Source organism: Macaca mulatta, chromosome 12, assembly GCF_049350105.2.
Source record: "Macaca mulatta isolate MMU2019108-1 chromosome 12, T2T-MMU8v2.0, whole genome shotgun sequence".
Taxonomy (NCBI): Eukaryota; Metazoa; Chordata; class Mammalia; order Primates; family Cercopithecidae; genus Macaca; species Macaca mulatta.
In genome coordinates, this window is record NC_133417.1 from 137,918,208 (window position 1) to 137,937,823 (window position 19,616).

General features: G+C 47.8%; 1 protein-coding gene across 2 annotated transcripts in view; it reads left to right on the forward strand.

Moving 5' to 3' along the window:
- EFHD1 (EF-hand domain family member D1) overlaps positions 1-19,616 on the forward strand; it is a 51,502-nt gene that overhangs the window by 27,142 nt on the left and 4,744 nt on the right. For both annotated transcript variants that reach the window (NM_001257942.1, XM_077956501.1), the window contains 2 exon segments: positions 3,620-3,767; positions 13,408-13,542. In NM_001257942.1, coding sequence (NP_001244871.1) covers positions 3,620-3,767; positions 13,408-13,542 — 283 coding nt within the window.

The following is a 19,616-nucleotide window of genomic DNA, read 5'->3' on the forward strand; positions in this document are numbered from 1 at the left end:
TTAGTGCCTTGCAATGTAACTCTGCCAGCGAGGAGGCCGCGCTGAGCACACAGCTGCTTGAGTAAGAAGTAGCCAGCATACTGTTAAAGTGAGGGCATTGAGGAAAAAAAACACAAGAAATAAAAATAGCACCCACCAGAGGAAGGTGGTGAATGCTGTCCCAGAGAAGGATGGACAGTGGGTGCTATTGGAGAGCTGAGGAGGAAGCGAGTGGCTCCCTGAGCTCCCGGGCACAGGAAGACCATAGAGGAAGGCACAGAGGGGGTGGCTGGGTGGGAGGAACGGCACGAGTTGGCCACTGTGACTGGAGGGGAGCCTGTCAGGGATTCCTGGGCCTCCTCTCCAGCCTGACCTTGGGAGCCTTAAATAACTCCAGCCCACAGCACTAGATTCCTAGGTGCCCACAGGCTACATTTCTTGGTGGGTAGTGGTTGTTCTCAATAATGGTGGGTTTTTGTTACTGAGGCTGTGTTGGGGGGAATGCAGATGGGTAATGAGTGGATGAGTCAGTTCTCAAACAGCAACAAAGAAAAACCTGAGACTAACTAATTTATGAGAAAAGTGGTTTAATTGGCTCAGGCACAGTTCCTCAGGCTGTACCGGAAATATGGCAGTGTGTGCTTGGCTTCTGGGAAGGCCTCAGGAAACTTACAAGCATGGCAGAAGGTGAAGGGGGAGGAGTACTTTACATGGCCAGAGCAGGAGCAAGACAGAGCAAGCGGGGAGGTGCTGCACACTTTTGAACAACTAGATCTTGCAAGAACTCACTCACTATCGCAAGAACTCACTATCACAAGAACAGCACCAAGGGGATGGTGCTGAACCATTCATGAGAAATCCACCCCCATGATCCAACCGCCTCCCGCCAAGTCCCACCTCCAACACTGGGGACTACAATTCGACATGAGATTTGGTGGGGATGCAGGTCCAAACCAGATCAGTGAGGAAGCTTGATTTGTTTATTTTAATCTTTAAATTTGTATTTATTATTTATTCATTTTATTTTATTTTATTTTATTTTATTTTATTTTATTTTATTTTATTTTGAGATGAAGTCTCGCTCTGTCTCCCAGGCTGGAGTGCAGTGGCACAATCTCAGCTCACTGCAATCTCTGCCTCCTGGGTTCACGCCATTCTCCTGCCTCAGCCTCCCGAGTAGCTGGGACTACAGGCGCCTGCCACCATGCCCGGCTAATTTTTTGTATTTTTAGTAGAGATGGGGTTTCACCATATTAGCCAGGATGGTCTCGATATCGATCTCCTGACCCTGTGATCTGCCCGCCTTAGCCTCCCAAAGTGCTGGGATTACAGGTGTGAGCCACCACACCCAGCCCCTTTATTAATTTTTTTAAGAGATGGGGTCTTGCTACATATTCCTGGGCTGGATACAGTCAAACTCCTGGGCTAAAGCGACCATCCCACCCCAGTCTCCCAAGTAGCTGGGACTGCAGGTGGCCTATGATACTATACCCAGCCTTATTTATTTAATTTTTTAAATATTGTGGTAAAATGCACTTAACATAAAACTGACCAGGCCAGGTGCAGTGGCTAATGCCTGCAATCCCAACACTTTGAGAGGCCAAGGCAGGTGGATCATGTGAGGTCAGGTGTTTGACACCAGCCTGGCCAACATGGTGAAACCCCATCTCTACTAAAAATACAAAAATTAGCTGTGTGTGGTGGCACCCACTTGTAATCCCAGCTACTTGGGAGGCTGAGGCAGCAGGATCACTTAAACCAAGGAGGCAGAGGTTGCAGTGAGCCGAGATTGTGCCACTGCACTCTAGCCTGGGTGACAAAGAAAGACTCCACCTCGAAAACAAAACAAAAAAAACAAAAATTAGTTGGGTGTGGTGGTGCACACCTGTAATCCCAGCTACTTGGGAAGCTGTGGCACTATAATCGCTTGAACCTGAGAGGTGGAGGTTGTGGTGAGCAGAGATCGTGCAGCTGCACTCCAGCCTGAGCGACGGAGCGTGACTCTGTCTCAAAAACAAAAACAAAAAAACAAAAAAAACCCAAAACCTCTGACCACTTTAACCATGTAAGTGGACAGCATTAAGTACATTCACATTATTGTGCTGCCATCACCACCATCCATCGCCAGAACCTTTTTCTCATCTCAAGCTGAATCTCTACCCATTGAACACTAATTCCCATGCCCCTGTCTCCCAGCCCCTGGCAACCACTCATCCACTTTCTGTCTCTATGAATTTGACTACTGTAAGAACATCGCAGAAGTGGAACCATACAGGATTTGCCTTTTTGTGGCTGGCTTGTTTCACTTAGCAGAATGCCCTCAAGGTTCACCCGTGTGTTAGCATTCCCTTCCTTTTTATTGCCAAACAATATTCCCTTGTATAAACATACCATATTCCATTGTGTGGATATACGAATATACCCGCTTTTTGTTTTTGAGACGGAGTCTCACTCTGTCACCCAGCCTGAACTGCAGTGGTGTGATCTTGGCTCACTGCAGCCTCCGCTTGCCAGGTTCAAGCAATTCTCCCACCTCAGCTTCTCGAGTAGCTGGGATTACAGGCATGTACCACCATACCCAGCTAATTTTTGTATTTTTGGTAGAAACAGGGTTTCACCATGTTTGCCAGGCTGGTCCACGAACTCTTGACATCAGGTGATCTGCCCGCCTTGGCCTCCTAAAGTGCTGGAATTACAGGCGTGAGCCACCGCGCCTGGCTGGCTATATCCTGTTTCATTTCTCCTTTCATCTGTCCGTGGACACTTGCATTGTTCCCACCTTTTGGCTGTTGTAAACTGATTTGTTTTTAGAGCAAGGTATTCATACCTGAGCAACAAGGAGTCTCTGGGTGACGGGAAATGCTTGAAGGGAGGAGAGCCAGGGAGTCTGTGGAAAAATCCTGTAATGGGGGAAGTGGCTTGGAGGAAGCAGAGCACAGAGGGCTGCTGATGGCTGGGCCAGGAGGGGATAGGGCCGGTCCCCACCTGGTGAGGCTGGGTTTGTTTCCTGGCTGGGGGCTGGGGGGCCAGTGAGCAGAGGGGTGGCCCTGTTAGAGGACAGTCAGAGCCCTCTCGGCAGACACAGCCGTTCAGAGCTGGAGACAAGACGAGCGAACCAAAGGGGAATCATGAGCCAGAGTCACGGCCACACACAGGGGTGGGAATCAACTTCCCTAGACCCGGGACGAGCTGTTCAGAATGGCCGTGGGAGAGATCCAGGGGCAGTGACCAGGAGGAGGCTCCTGGAATTGCCAGCCCTTCCCTGCGAATGTGCTGGGCATCAGGGGCCAGCTCCTGCAACCCCTCCAATGTCCAGCATTAGGAGGAGGTGCTCACTTGATGTTTGTGGACCGAAACTGGGGGAAATTAAGGTAAACAAGGGACGTTTCTTACCCTCCAGAAATTATGGTTTAGTTGAGGAGATAAAAGACATGAAAACCAACAGGTAGTACAAGATCCACTTTAAGCCCTGAGGCGCTCTGAAGAGAGAGGGGTACCTCTGGAGCAGGTGACCCACATCGGCCTCGCAGAGCGGGAGGTATTTGAGTCATTTTTCAATGAATGAAGCCAAAGGAATTACATGTTTGGGAGACTAACAAGTGTCCTTTCGTCCCGGTCATGCATTCCTTTGACCCTGCAGGTATGACGCTGGGCGGGATGGCTTCATCGACCTGATGGAGCTGAAGCTGATGATGGAGAAGCTGGGGGCCCCCCAGACCCACCTGGGCCTGAAGAGCATGATCAAGGAGGTGGATGAGGACTTCGATGGCAAGCTCAGCTTCCGGGAGGTACCTGCCTGCTGTGGCCCTGAGCCCCTGTGGGGTGCCCCTGAGAGGACCTTCAAGTGTACAGCCCCCTGGAGCACAAATGGGTTTGGCGTCTCCAGAGTGCTGTTTGCATATCTAACCTGCAATTCTGCTTTCAAAAATACCTTTTAGGAGACAGCTAACCCCAGTTCTGGCCTGGAAAAAGCAGCATGGGTGGTAGTATAACCTCATTTCAACAAAATAATAAGAAATTTGGAGGATGTTCACCACAATATTCATAGTGGATATTTATGGGGACAAAATTTTGGTGGTTTTATAATGTTATTCTTTTTTTATGTATTAAAGCTTTTCATTTTTAAACGTATTTTAAAATTATTTTAATTGTTATGGATACATAATAATTGTACATATTAGACATGTGATTTTTTTTTTACTATTATTATTTTTTGAGACAGTCTCAAAAAATGTTGCCCAGGCTGGAGTGCAATGGTATGATCTCAGCCCTCCGCAACCTCCACCTCCTGGGTTCAAGTGATTCGTGCCTTAGCTTCCCAAGTAGCTAGGATTTCATTGTGCCACCAGGCCTGACTAATTTTTGTATTTTTAGTAGAGATGGGGTTTCACCATGTTGACCATGCTGGTCTCAAACTCCTGGCCTCAAGTGATCCTCTGTCTCGGCCTTCCAAAGTGCTGAAATTACAGGCGTGAGCCACCAAGCCTGGCCTACGTGTGATATCTCGATATAAGCATACAATGTGCAATGACCAAGTCAGGGTAATCTAGGTATCCGTCACCTCAAGCGTTTATCATTTCTTTGTGTTTGAAACATTCTATTCCTTTTAATTATTTTGAAATATACAATAATGTGTCTTCTTTGCTTATCACCCAGGCTGGAGTGCAGTGGCTCTATCCTCAATTATGGCTCACTGCAGCCTTGACCAGACTGCTCACTGCAGTCTCCTCCATTGATCCTCCCACCTCAGCCTCCTGAGTAGCTGGGACTATAGGCACATACCACCACACATGTCTAATTTTTTAAATTCATTGTAGAGATGAGGTCTCACTGTGTTATCCAGGCTGGTCTCCAACTCAGCCTCAAGCGATCCTCCTGCCTCTGCCTCCCAAAGTGCTGGGATTACAGGCATGAGCCACCTTGCCCAGTTATTTTGAGAATAATACTTCCTTATATTTTCATTTTCATTGCTTATTTATTTATTTGTTTGTTGTTTATTTACTTGAGACAGGGTTGCTCTGTTGCCTAGGCTAGAATGCTGTGGCATGATCACAGCTCACTGCGGCCTCAAACTCCCAGTATCAACCCATCCTCCCACCTCAGCCTCCTGAGTAGCTGGGACTACAGAAATGTACCACCATGCCCAGCTAATTTTAATAAATATTTTGTAGAGATAGAGTCTTGCTATGTTGCCCAGGCTGGTCTCCAACTCAGCCTCCCAAAGTGCCGGGATTACAGGCATGAGCCACCTTGTCTAGCTACTTTTTATTTTTACAGCATGTAAAAATAGTTTATTTTTTATTAAAAAATTTTTTTGTTGTTGTTTATAGAAACAGGGACTCACTTTGTTACCCAGGCTGGTCTCAAACTCCTGAGTTCAAGCAGTCCTCCTGTCTTGGCCTCCCAACGTGTTGGGATTACAGTGTGAGCCACTGTGCCCATCCCCAAAATAGATTTTTTTTTTAATTTTTGAGACAAAGTCTCACTCTGTTGCCCAGGCTGGAGTGCAGTGGCATGATTTCAGCTCACTGCAACCTCCACCTCCTGGGTTCAAGTGATTCTTGTGCCTCAGTCCCCACCAAGTAGCTGGGATTACAGGTGTGCACAACTATTCCTGGCTAATTTTTGTATTTTTAGTAGAGAGGGGGTTTCTCCATGTTGCCCAGGCTAGTCTTGAACTCCTGAGCTCAAACAATCTGCCTGCCTCGGCCTCCCAAAGTGCTGGGATTACACGCATGAGCCACTGCGTCCAGCTATATTTTTTAATTTTTTGAGACAGAGTCTCACCCTGTTCCCCAGGCTGGAGTGCAGTGGTATAGTCTTACCTCACTGCAACCCTCACCTCCCAGGCTCAAGCGATCCCCCCACTTCAGCCTCCTGAGTCGCTGGACCACAGGCTTGTACCACCACACCTGGCTAATTTTTTCAAAAGTAATTTTATAAAGGGTCTTATTCTGTGCCGGTGGAGCCCCCTCACCAACAGTCCAAGAATGGACTTGGTCTTTGAACCTCTGAAATTGCAGGCAAGATTTTGAGGTACCGGCATCTCCCCAGGAAGAGTGCATACAGCATTCACAGCTGATCCCCAAATGGCTAAGAACCTCTGTGAGAAAGCCATATCTATTTTAGGGACAGTGTCTCAAGACTATCAGATGTCTTCCATGGCAAGGATGCCACCCCACAGGGAAGGGAATTTCATGTGTTAGATGTGTTCTTACGAGTTTTATCTGCCACCTGTATTATATTAACTTTTTTTTTTTTTTTTTTTTTTTTTGAGACAGTCTCACTCTGTTGCCTAGGCTGGAGTGCAGTGGTATGAACTCGGCTCAGTGCAACCTCCACCTCCTGGGTTCCAGCGATTCCCCTGCCTCAGCCTCCTGAGTAGCTGGGACTATAGGTGTGTGCCATCATGCCTGGCTACTTTATGTAATTTTAGTAGAGATAGAGTTTCCCCATGTTGCCCAGGCTGGTCTCGAACTCCTGGCCTCAAGCAATCGGCCTCCCAAAATGCTGGGATTATAGGTGTGAGCCACTGCACCTGGCCTATTATAATAATTTTGATGATGGTATCAGATTAAAGGCTCAGAGCATCTGCAGTTTCAGTCATGTCTCAGCTTCAGCCCTTAGGAGCTCGGAGTAGAGGACTCTCCCTGCTTCCTGGTGTTTAACCTTGGTTATTCCAGAAACGTTGGAGTACTGGCATCCTGGTTTTTTCACAGCTCACTGCAGCCTCTCACTTCTGGACTCAAACAGTCCTCCCACATCAGCCTCCCAAAGTGTTGGGATTACAGACGTGAGCCCCCACACCCAGCTAGCGCCCTGGTTTCTAATGTGAGACTTTAGGTCAAGCATTGGTCTCTCTAGGCTAGAAGTTCTTCCTGGAGCAGAACTGGCAGCCACAAGCCCCTCCCCCAGACGTGGTGAACTGGGCTTGTCCCTTCTACAAATCGGCTCCAAAATCTTCCACCTTTACTGAAGCTGAGATGGGATTCACAGGGCTGGGCATGACCCTCTGGATGATCTCATCCAGCTTTGCATGCCAGAGCCAAGGAGCTGAAGGGCCACAGAGATCTGGGTTTGCTGGGTGTGGGCTGTGGCCTCCGTGCCACTCGACCTGTCCTGTCACCACCACACTTGTCTTCACAGCTGCCCCATTTGGCTCCTGCTGGGGCACTGGCTCTTTCCAACTCCAATACCCCTAGAGTATAGAAGGCAGATACTTTTGCCTTGGTGAAGCTTTGGAGTAGGTTCTGGGAAGAGAGCTGTGGTGAGGCTGTGACCTCTGGGAACAGGAGCTGAGAGGGTGTTTCGTGGCTTGCAATTGCCAGATGAACTAAGACGCATTCTCCCATCTGCTCTGTTGTACTCAGGGGCCAACCGCAGGTGCTCTTCCCTGAATCCATGATGCTTGGTTAGCTTTTGTCTAGCTGCTGGTTTGGCCAGCAGATGGTAGACATCAGAGGCTTGGAAATCTCCAAAGGGTTCCTGTGATTTGTTTGCACCCCCATTCCAGAGCTTCAGGGACATTCACAGTCTACCCTTTGTCAGTTCCAAGCCCAGTCCCATCTCTAGTAGCCGCCCCAGGCATGCAGGCCCTGGGAGTGTAAGGACATGCTGCCACTCACACTTTCCCGTTCCATTATCTCACTGTGCTGGTTTCCACCTCTGCTTAAGGCCCTAGTGGACCAGGGCTGTGTTCACAGGCTGAAAAGAGCATGCGCTCCGTCTGCCATGCAAAGCTAGGTCCCCAGAGTGAGATCTTTTACTTCTGAGCCTCAGTTTTTGTGTCTTTAAAATAGCGGTGTGAATAACTCTCCCCGCTGTTGTGACCATTGTGAAAACTAAGTTCTCTTTCTGTGCCCTTTACAAGCTAGGAAGACATTCCTTACTGGAAACCGTATTTGCTGCCACCTTGGTCTTGCACTTCCAGCTTCTGAAACGGTGAGAAAATACATTTCTGTTGTGTGAGCCACCCAGTCTGCACAGTTTTGTTAGGGCAGCCCAAGCAGACGAATCCAGTGGCCCCTGGAGCCTGGGCGTGCTGGGCTGCCCGCCCGCCTGACCGTGGCTGACCAGACCATGGATGAACCCCTGGTCTCACCAGGCCAATTGAATTCTCTCTCTTGGGATTTTGAAATTGGGGCTGAAGTGCTCTGAGTTGGCTCTGCAGATGGCTGTTCTTGGAAGGGTAATGCAATGTGGGGTGCCCACTTTCTACCATGTGGACCAGCATGAGAGATGGAGGGGGAATCTTGCCTCCAGTCCGAAGGGCTTTGCCTCTCCCAGTTCCAGTCCTCCTCCAGGCCACTGCATCTCGTCCTTCGGTTTTTGAGACATCTATTTTATTTATTTATTTATTTATTTATTCATTCATTCATTCATTCATTCATTCATTCATTCATTCATTTATTTACTTTGAGACAGAGTTTTGCTCTTGTTGCCCAGGCTGGAGTGCAATGGTGCAATCTCAGCTCACTGCAACCTCCGCCTCCCAGGTTCGAGCAATTCTCCTGCCTCAGCCTCCCAAATAGCTGGAATTACAGGCATGCAGCACCACACCCAGCTAATTTTGTATTTTTCTTTTTAGTAGAGACAGGGTTTCACCATGTTGGCCAGGCTGGTCTCGAACTCCTGACCTCAGGCGATCCACCTGCCTTGGCCTCCCAAAGTGCTGGGATTACAGGCGTGAGCCACTGTGTCTACTCGAGACATCTGTTTTAAATAATGAATACCTCCTTTTTGCTTAAGTGAACAAGTTTATTTCTGTCACTTGCAACCTAAGAGTTCTAACTAATACCGAGGGAGTGTTTGCATCACCAGCCGCAGCCATGAAGTTAAAAATTCCCTGCGTGTATCAGAAGCATCCATAGCTTGCGTGTGAAAGGGCTTTTTAGCTTTGTTAGTTCTCTTGCTGTCTCTTTGTTTTCTGCCTCTCCTTCCCTCCCCCTCTTTCTTCACAGTCACAGCTAGGACAGTTTCCAATTCTTCTACCACATGCCCGGCTTTGTGGACTATAAATAGGAAGACAAACAAGGCTGGGCAGTTGGATAAATTGTCGTTTAGGGTGGTTGGTGATTGTAACAAAATAAATGGAAATGTCTGGCATGCTTCATGGAAGGCTGGGCGCTTTCAGCTTGAGCTGAGTTTTTTTTTCCTTCTTTAACTGGCTGGGATAGGGGGGACCCCTGAGGTGTGATGGGGATGCTGCTGGTCACCTGCTGACCTGGCACAGTGAGTCGATGTGGTCTGGATCTGCCCCAGACCTGAGGGTTCAGAGGAAACAGCTCTGGGAAGGGACCCGTGAGGAGAGCTTTCCCTCATGTTTCCAGTTCGTGGAACCCGTCCGTAAACTGTCATCTCCACTCTGGATGTGAGAAGGCCAAGCCTCCGGGATGGCGAAAGTCCCTGAGGTCACCTGGGTGGGCGCTGGCTGGGAGTGGTGCTCCGTCTTTTCTTTTTTTAGAAAATATTTTATTATTTTATTTATTTATTTATTTGACACACGGTTTCACTCTGTCACCCAGGCTGGAGTGCAGTGGCACGATCTCAGCTCACTGCAACCTCCACCTCTCAGATTGAAGCAATTCTTGTGCCTCAGCTTCCCGAGTAGCTGGGATTACAGTTGTGTACCACCACACCTGGCTAATTTTGGTATTTTTAGTAGAGATGGAGTTTCACCATGTTGGTCATGCTGGTCTCGAACTCTGGACCTCAAGTGATCCACCCGCCTCAGCCTCCCAAAGTGCCGAGATTACCGGTGTGAGCCACCACACCCAGTCAGTGCTCCGTCTTTTCACAGCTGCCTGTCTGGGCCCCACAGAGCACTAGCCTGGTGGGGCTGCTTGTTCTGTTTGCCTCGTGCAGCAATGTGGTGGGGCCTTCTGTGAAGGAAATGCTTTAAGGATAGCAGGGCACGGAGCAACTGGTATGTCATTCCCTCTCTCCACATGCCTCTCATCCACAGCCCTGAAGTCTGCTGGTTCGATCTTTCCCACCCCTGTGTCCCCATCCCCTTGACCTCCAACCTATTCTTGGGGGGCCTGGCCTCCTTCAAGAGGCCTGTCTTCTTTCAAATCAGTGTTCAGGCTCTGATAATCCGCCGCAAACTGAGTCTCTGCCGGCCTCTAGTGAGAGAGTTTGAAGCTGCAGGTGGATGAACGGGGCTGACCGTCGGCCTCTCCGTGGGCATCTTGCTGTGTCCCTTGCTTTGTATTTGACAATATTCACGGTGGCGTTAGGACCCTGAAGGGAGCAAAAGGAAGAGGGTGTCTTACAAGGCGTGTCAGGGTTGCGGCGGTTGAGACTCTCACCCGCATGAAACACGCTTGCCTCTGGGGATTGAGAACCTTGGCAGTAACGATGCTAAAGTGAGGGTTTGGAAGGCCTGTAGAAGTTGCTTAACATATCACTCTACTTTAAGTAGTGTTCTTTGCCCTTTTGAGAAGGCTTTTTTTTTTTTTTTTTTTTTTTTTTTTGGAGACAGAGTCTCGCCCTGTAGCCCAGGCTGGAGTTCAATGGTACGACCTTGGCTCACTGCAACCTCCACCTCCTGGGTTCAAGCAATTCTCCTGCTTCACGCTCCTGAACGGATTACAGGTGCACGCCACCATGCCTGGCTAATTTTCGTATTTTTAGTAGAGACGGGGTTTCACCATGTTGGTCAGGCTGGTCTCGAACTCCTGACCTCGTGATCCGCCCGCCTTGGCCTCCTAAAGTGCTGGGATTACAGGCGTAAGCCACTGTGCCTGCCTAAAAGAAGGCATTCTTTTAGGAAGAGGGTTATGAAAAAAGACCTGGAAACCTGAAATTTTCCTGTGGGTACACACATTCTAGGTAGCACCTGAAAACCTGGAGAGACCCTCTTTTGATGATGGCTTAGAACATATCAGTTTATATTCTTTCCATATGGAAAAATAAATCATGAAACTTAGATAGCAGTTGTTTGATGCGTAAATCACTTAAAATTATTTAAAGAAGAGAACTTAAAAAGCCACAAAATTGCCTTGGGAGAGTACAGGAAGATGGGGGACCTGCCATTTAAGTTTGGCCAATCTATAGCTGGGCATGGTGGCTCATGCCTGTAATCCCAGCACTTTGAGAGACCTGAGGCTAGGAGTTCAAGACCAGTTTGGTCAACATGGCGAAACCCCATCTCTACTAAAAAAAACAAAAATTAGCCAGGCATGGTCACGCTCCTGTAATCCCAGCTACTTGGGAGGCTAAGGCGGGAGGATCACTTGAACCTGGGAGGCAGAGGTAGCAGTGAGCTGAGATCGAGCCATTTTACTCCAGCCTGAGCAACAGAGTGAGACTCCATCTCAAAAAAAAACAGTTTGGCCAATTTATTTATTTAAAAGTTTGTTCTTTAGAGGCCTGAAGATTAATTCATTCAGGTCACATTTTGAATCTGGAGGAGAAGGGTGGATACAAGGATTACTAACAAATGATACAAGGATTACTAACCAACCATTTGGAAGAAAATAAGGTTAATGATTAACCTCACATGATAAATAAAAATAAATTTCAGAGATTAAATATTTACATGGTTAAAAAAAAAAAGCCATAAAAGTTGTAGAAAAAACGTAGGTGATTGTTTATATAACCTTGCTGCTGAGGAAGGTTTTTCTAAGCATAACACCATATGTAAAATTTTTGAAAGTTGAAAATTAGCATAAACATACTTAAAAGGCAAGTGACAGAGCTGAAGTATTTGAAACATACCAGGTTCTGTGAAGATCTTTAGCAAATGATAAGAAAGGTAAACCATTTAATGCAAAAATGAGACACACTAGAAAAATACAAGTTGTTAAAAAACCATTGGAAATATTAAGTTATTTAGTTTTTAAAAAAATAGTTTATACAGGTTTATTTGATTTTTCTTTTGTCACTGTAAACTAGGATGCTGCTAATTTTTTACTTTCATAGATAATGTTTAAACCATTGTAGGAATGTTTCTGAAGGATAAATTCCCACCAGTGGAATTAATGGTTGGAAGGCAAAAAGCATCTTATTTTCAGTAAACATTTCCAGGAGTTTGAGACCAGCCTGGGCAACGTAGAAGACCCTGTCTCTACAAATTAAAAAAAAAAAAAAAAAAAAAAGCCAGGTCTGGTGGCACATAGCTGTGGTTCCAGCTACTCAGGAACTGGAGGCCACAGGACTACCTGAGCCCAGGAGGTCAAGGGTGAGCTGTGATCACACCACAGCACTCCAGAGTGAGACCCTGTCTCAAGAAAATAAATAATTATCGGCCGGGCGCGGTGGCTCACGCTTGTAATCCCAGCACTTTGGGAGGCCGAGACGGGCGGATCACGAGGTCAGGAGATCGAGACAATCCTGGCTAACACAGTGAAACCCCGTCTCTAGTAAAAATACAAAAAATTAGCCGGGCGTGGTGGTGGGCGCCTATAGTCCCAGCTACTGGGGAGGCTGGAGCAGGAGAATGGTGTGAACCCAGAAGGCGGAGCTTATAGTGAGCCCAGATCGCGCCACTGCACTCCAGCCTGGGCAACAGAGCAAGACTCTGTCTTAAAAAAAAAAAAAAAAGAAAAGAAAAGAAATAAATAGGCCGGGTGCGGTGGCTCACACCTGTAATCCCAGCACTTTGGGAGGCCGAGGTGGGCATATCACCTGAGGTCAGAAGTTTGAGACCAGCCTGACCAACATGGAGAAACCACGTCTCTACTAAAATACAAAAAAAATCAGCCAGGCATGGTGGTGCATCCCTGTAATCCCAGCTACTTGGGAGGCTGAGGTAGGAGAATTGCTGGAACCTGGGAGGCAGAGGTTGCAGTGAGCCGAGATCACGCCATTGCACTCCAGCCTGGGCAACAAGAGTGAAACTCCATCTCAAAAAAATGAATAAATAAAAAAGAAAATAAATAAATAAAAGTTTGAGGGCGGGGGGCAGTGGCTCATGCCTGTAATCCTAGCACTTTGGGAGGCCAAGGCGGCCAGGTCACTTGAGGTCAGGAGTTTGAGACCAGCCTGGCCAACATGGCGAAACCCCGTCCCTACTAAAAATATAAAAATTAGCTGTGCGTGGTGGCACGTGCCTGTAATCCCAGCTACTCAGGAGACTGAGGCATGAGAATCACTTGAGTCCAGAGGCAGAGGTTGCAGTGAGCCGAGATCACGCCATTGCACTCCAGCCTGGGTGACAGAGCTAGACTCTGCCTCAAAAAAAAAAAAGTTTGAATTGGTTTACACTCTCAAATAAATATGAGGGTGCCCATTTCCCTATATCCTTGGGGAAAATGCACATGTTTTCATTTCTGACAATCTGATAAGGGAAAAAAATAATTTGCCACAGGCACACATAAACATCTTTCTTAAGTGATTAGCAGAGTGACTTCGGCTTGGGCCAGAGGCTGGTTGTGAATCTCTCAGTGACAGCGACTCTGATTCCCTGCTTTCTTTCCCCTGTAGTTCCTGCTCATTTTCCACAAGGCCGCGGCGGGGGAGCTGCAGGAGGACAGTGGGCTCATGGCGCTGGCAAAGCTCTCCGAGATCAATGTGGCCCTGGAAGGCGTCAAAGGTGCCAAGAACTTCTTTGAAGCCAAGGTAGGTGCTTCGTTCCTTCTGTGAGGAGCAACTACTCCCAGCCTCCACCCTGTCCACCAGACGGCAGCTGTCGTTTTCATCTCAGCAGAGCAAACCTGCAGAAACAGACCAGGAGGGTCCTCCAAGTCCCCTGCCAATCAGCACAGTGGGTGCCAGTCCACATGAGCTCAGAGTCGGCCTCCTCCATCTCCCTACCCTGTCCACTCGGAGCCTCAGTGTCTTCATCTGTATGATGGAGAGGTGACAACAGGATTGCCTGAATGATGAAACGAGTTCATGTACATGAAAGCGTTTAGCAAGTGCCTGGCTCACTGTGAGCCCTTCGTAGGTGGTATGGGCTGTTGGGACTCTTGTGGAGTTTCGTTTTAGTTTATTCTGGGAGCTTGCCCAGAGACAGAGTGCCTTGGTGACACATCCTGGCCTGCCCAGTCCCCTAAGCAGGACTGTAAATTCTCACTTCTCTTTGAGGCTGCTTGGAGACAGATTTCATCATCTTTCTGCCACGCTGAAAGCCCAGTGCTCTCATCTGACAGTGTCAAGGACAAGCCAACCACTCATTGTGCCTTAAACACTGGCACCATGTGTCCAATTCTGAAAGTGGTTTGGCCCTTCCTTCCTGACTTAGCATTGATTCAGCCCATCTCCAGCAAAGCTGGGCACCGCACTGAGCTCTAAGATACAACTTCTGTCTAAGGATGAAGTGGACATAACTGTTGCCCTTCCCAGGGCACACACATAGTCCAGTGAAGAAAGCAAGCTCCACAATGATACAGAGAGGGTAGAGAGGAGGGAAGGGCTATTTTGCAGGGATGGGTCTTCTCCATCCATTGAGTATATAACATGCAGATGTCTTATGATGCCTTGGCAGAGGTGCTAGGTTGACAGCCCGAGCTTAGCAGGACAGTTTTCAGTCCACTGCTCCAGTGCAAGGTGATACGTGCTCTAGTTGAAGTAGGTTTGAGTGTCTGGGAATGTCTTATCTGGGCATTCAAGACCTGTTATAATCTGGCTCTGATCCCTGCTTCAGCCTCATCCATCCCCTTCAAATGCTGCCACGCCTTTCCCAACTGGATCTGCTGTTCCCTCTGCCTGAACGCCCTACCCAAATGCCTCTGCCTAGAAAACTGCTTCTTCATCCAGACCCATGTTGAAGAGTTCCGTCCCCTGGGCTGCTTTCCCTGACTGTCCATCCTCTTCTGTGTGCCTCTAGTACATGTGGAAGTGGGTTATAATTTATCTTTTTGAGGCACCCTTAGATGCTTTTGGTGAAAGTATGAATTAACCCAACTTTTTATTTTATGTTTTGAGATGGAGTCTCACTCTGCTGCCCAGGCTGGAGTGTAGTGGTAGGATCTTGGCTCACTGCAACTTTGACCCAACTTTTTGTAAAGCAGTTTGAAACTAACTATTCACATTTTATATTTTTCCCTTCCAGAATTCTATCTCTTAAGACTTCTTCTTCTTTTTTTTTTTTTTTTTTTTTTTTTTTTTTGAGACTGAGTCTCACTCTGTCGCCCAGGCTGGAGTACAGTGGCGCAGTCTTGGCTCACTGCAACCTCCGCCTCCCAGGTTCAAGTGATTCTCCTGCCTCAGCCTCCTGAGTAGCTAGGACTATAGGCACGCACCACCACGCCCAGCTAATTTTTGTATTTTTAGTAGAGATGGGATTTCATCATATTGGCCAGGCTAGTCTCAAACTCCTGACCTCGTGATCTGCCTGCCTCCACCTCCCAAAGTGCTGGGATAACAGGCGTGAGCCACCACACCCATGCAAATGCACATACATGTATGGACAAGGATTTTCATACAATATTGTTAGTAGTGGCCGGGCACGGTGGCTCAAGCCTGTAATCCCAGCACTTTGGGAGGCCGAGATGGGCGGATCACAAGGTCAGGAGATCGAGACCATGCTGGCTAACACGGTGAAACCCCGTCTCTACTAAAAAATACAAAATGTTAGCCAGGCGAGGTGGCGGGCGCCTGTAGTCCCAGCTACTCGGGAGGCTGAGGCAGGAGAATGGCGTGAACCCAGGAGGCGGAGCTTGCAGTGAGCTGAGATCCGGCCACTGCACTCCAGCCTGGGCGACAGAGCGAAACTCCATCTCAAAAAAAAAAAAAAAAACAATATTGTTAGTAGTATAGAAAAATTAGAAATAACCAAAACTTCCATTATCAGGGAAGTGAGTTCATTATGATATATCCACACATTTGCACACTCTGCAGCTGTCAAAAAATGAGATGCAGCTGCGTGTCCATGTGGACAGATGTCCAGAATAAATGAAGCAAGACAATATGCTGGAAACCTAATTTTGTAAACATGAAATCCAACCTGGATCATTACATGCCAAAGTGTTAGTAATAGTTGTGTCTGAGGGACTTATTTTATATTTTTGTGATGTTTTACAATGAGTGTGTACTCTTTTTATAACTGGAGAAAAGATGAAAAGAATGACAGTAAAAATTCTTGCAGCTCGTTACGTTCATAGGTCTGCCTCCTCACCCAAACTCAAAGGCAGAGTAGCTATGATAGCTTTGTAATTACAGTGCTTGGTATATAATGGCCCTCAATTAACATCTGCCTAGATGACAAATGGAGGGCGTCACCGCTGGATTTGGGAGAGGGCCATAAAGGAGCTGCCATTTGTGACAGATGTTCTGAGATGAATGGGGATTCACCTTGTAATCAAGGAAGGGAGGGCGTTGTGATCGTGGGAACAGCAGGTGGAAGGCTCCAAGGTGTAGAGGGTGAGGCTTGTTTGGAGGCTGCAGAGGTGTCGCAATGTGAGGATACAGGATGTGTGAGAGAGCAGGGCTGGTGACGTGTCTGGAGGTGAAAACCAAGATGCAAATATGGTGACCCCAGCCTGGCCATCATGGTGAAACCCGTCTCCACTAAAAATACAAAAATTAGTTGGGCATGGTGGTACACACCTATAATCTCAGCTACTTGGAAAGCTGAGGCAGGAGAATTGCTTGAACCCAGGAGGCGGAGGCTGCAGTGAGCCGAGACGTGCTACTGCACCTCCAGCCTGGGTGACAGAGCATGACTCCACCAAAAAAAGAGAGAGAGAGACGAAAGAAAGAAAGAAAGAGGAAGGAAGGAGGGAGGGAGGGAGGGAGGGAAGGAAAGGAAGGAAAGGAAGGAAAGGAAGGAAGGAAGGAAGGAAGGAAGGAAGGAAGGAAGGAAGGAAGGAAGGAAGGAAGGAAGGAAGGAAGGAAGGAAGGAAGGGGAGAAAGAGAGAAAGAAGGAAAATATGGTGATCAGGAAACTGGGCCAGCACTTGCCACCCTCTGGCCCACCATGGCACGTATGGTCTATGACTCTCAGACTGGATGGCTCCCGGCTGCACTAGACAGTATTGGACAGAGAGCTCCAGCCTCCCCAAGGCTGAGAGGAGCTCCTCTCTGGGCACCTGGTTGGGAAGGTCAGGCCTTCCCTAGACTGCTGAGTGTCAGAACCACCCGCACACCAGCTTCTCAGGCCCACCCACATCTACCTGGGATTTCTCCAAGGTGGGTTTCAGGAAACATGGAGGTGATGGAGCTGTGATGTGATTCCAACGCACAGCCACAGGTGCAGGGGAGCCCTCGAGTGTTTGGGCTGGGCACTACGAGTACACACTTGCCTGGCGACAGTTTAGACTCAGGGAAGTTTTCACAGAGGTCCCGAGAAGAATTGTGGGTCCAATAAGTGTAGTGACAACCAGACTAGGGAGAAGGAGGGGACAAATTGAGAATTCTCTAGAAGTCTCAGTGTTCATGACCACTCCATTGGAGGTGGGAGGTAAGTGCCATGAGGTTTGTCAAGGAGGGAAGTTGATGATATTTTTCATCAAGACCAGCCTCACAGGCGGAGTGTGGTGGCTCACGTCTGTAATCCCAGCACTTTGGGAGGGCGAGGGGGGAGGATTACTTGAGGTCAGGAGTTTGAGACCAGCCTGGCCAACATGGTGAAACCCCGTCTCTACTAAAAATATAAAAATTAGCCAGGCGTGGTGGCAGACACCTGTAGTCCCAGCTACTTGGGAGGCTGAGGCATGAGAATCGCTTGAGCCCAGAGGCAGAGGTTGCAATGAGCCGAGATCACACCATTGCACTCCAGCCTAGGTAACAGAGCAAGACTGTGTCTCAAAAATAAATAAATAAATAAATAAAGCAAAAATAAATAAAGCCCGGCCTCCCCCTATTCCCAGAATGGCTGTGGTTTGAAGAGGAGAAGTTATGAACTGGGTTTGGTGTCAAGTGTGAGGGGACTTCAGGCACAGGAAAGGTGTGCCCCTTCATTTGAAGGCCATCGTGTTGGTTACAAATAATTTCTCATCACATCCTGTTTGACCGAACCTGGTGACTCCTGGCTGCATGGGAGGTTAGGGAGCGTCTTTTTTTCTGGGATCTGCCTGCCTGGCTGTCATTATGCCACTGGGGAAGGTGAAGATCCTACATGTTGAGGGTCATGGAGTAATTTCTTCCACACATGCCCAATTCTGAACCTGCCATTGGAAAACACTGGAATATCATTATCTCAACTGGGCTTTCTGGAGCCAGGGGTGGCGTCAGTCTCCCTTAGGCCTCTGGGCCATGTGCTAGGCCTCATAGCAAGAAATAAGGCAGGAAATGGGTGCTTCTGGGCACCTCACAACATAGACCACAGGAGCTAACTTCACAAGATATACGTTGAAACCAAGGATTAGAGATTGACCTATGATAGAACAGAATGGTGCCAGGACTGTGGGAAAGGCTGGCATTTAGGCCTTTGGAGAAGAAGAAGGTGTAATCAGAGGTACAAGGAAACCCTGGGGAAATGCTATTTTGGAGGACTGGAGCAGTTTTTAGAAGAGATTAGGCTGGGTGCAGTGGCTCATACCTGGACACTTTGGGAAGCTGAGGCAGGAGAACTGTTCAAGCCCAGGAGTTCAAGGTTGCAGTGAGCTGTGATCATTCCACTGCACCACAGCCCGCACAACAGAGCAAGACCCTGTCTCTAAAACAAAACAAAACAAAATAAAACAAAACAAAACAAAACAAAAAGCAAACATAACAAAATGGAGTTTTTAGTCCCTGCCTCTAGGGATTATAATTCCGTAAGAGTAAAAGTGACCTGGTGCAGTGGCTCACACCTGCAATCCCAGCACACTTGGGAGGCCAAGGTGAGAGGATTGCTTAAGCCCAGGAGTTTGAGACCAGCCTGAGCAACATGGCAAGACCCCATCTCTACACACACACACACACACACACACACACACACACACACCTTTCTGTATAAGCATAACTCTTGCTGTTAATATTCTCAGAGTTACCTGTCTTCCGAAATGGACCCCTGTCAAACGCAGGGGAATTTAGAAAGTGGACACTGCGATTTTTCATTGAAATGGGAGCATCCAGGCCTGGCGCAGTGGCTCATGCCTATAGTCCCAGCACTTTGGGAGGCTGAGGTGGGAGGATTGCTTAAGCCCAGAAGTTTGAGACCAGCCTGGGCAACATAGTGAGATCTTGTCATTACAAAAACAAAAATAGTAGCTGGGTGTGGCGGTGCACGCCTGTAGTCCCAGCTACTCAGGAGGCTGAATTGGGAGGAACACTTGAGCCTGGGAGATTGAGGCTGCAGTAAGCCATGACTGCACCACTGCACTCCAATCTGGGTGACGGATTAAGACCGTGTCTCAAAATAAAAAAGACATTTAGAAAGTTGAGAACTCTGCTCCAACTCCCCTAAAAGACAGTTAAATGTTGGGAAATATAAGGATTACTTCTTCCTTTGTCCTCCAATGTTATAAAAAGAATGTAAACATTGAAAAAGATCATATCATATTCATTCTCTGAAGCCATTGATTCTGATAAAGTCACATAAAAATGACACATTAGAAAAAAAAATTATATCAATGAATGTAGCTCTAAGAATCTTAAAACTTCAGGGGCCAGGAGCAGTGGCTCATGCTTGTAATCCCAGAACTTTGGGAGGCCAAGGTGGGCACCTCACTTGAGTTTAGGAGTTCGAGACCAGCTGGCCAACATGGTGAAACCCTGTCTCTACTGGAAAAAAAAAATTAGCTGGGCATGGTGGCGTGTGCCTATAA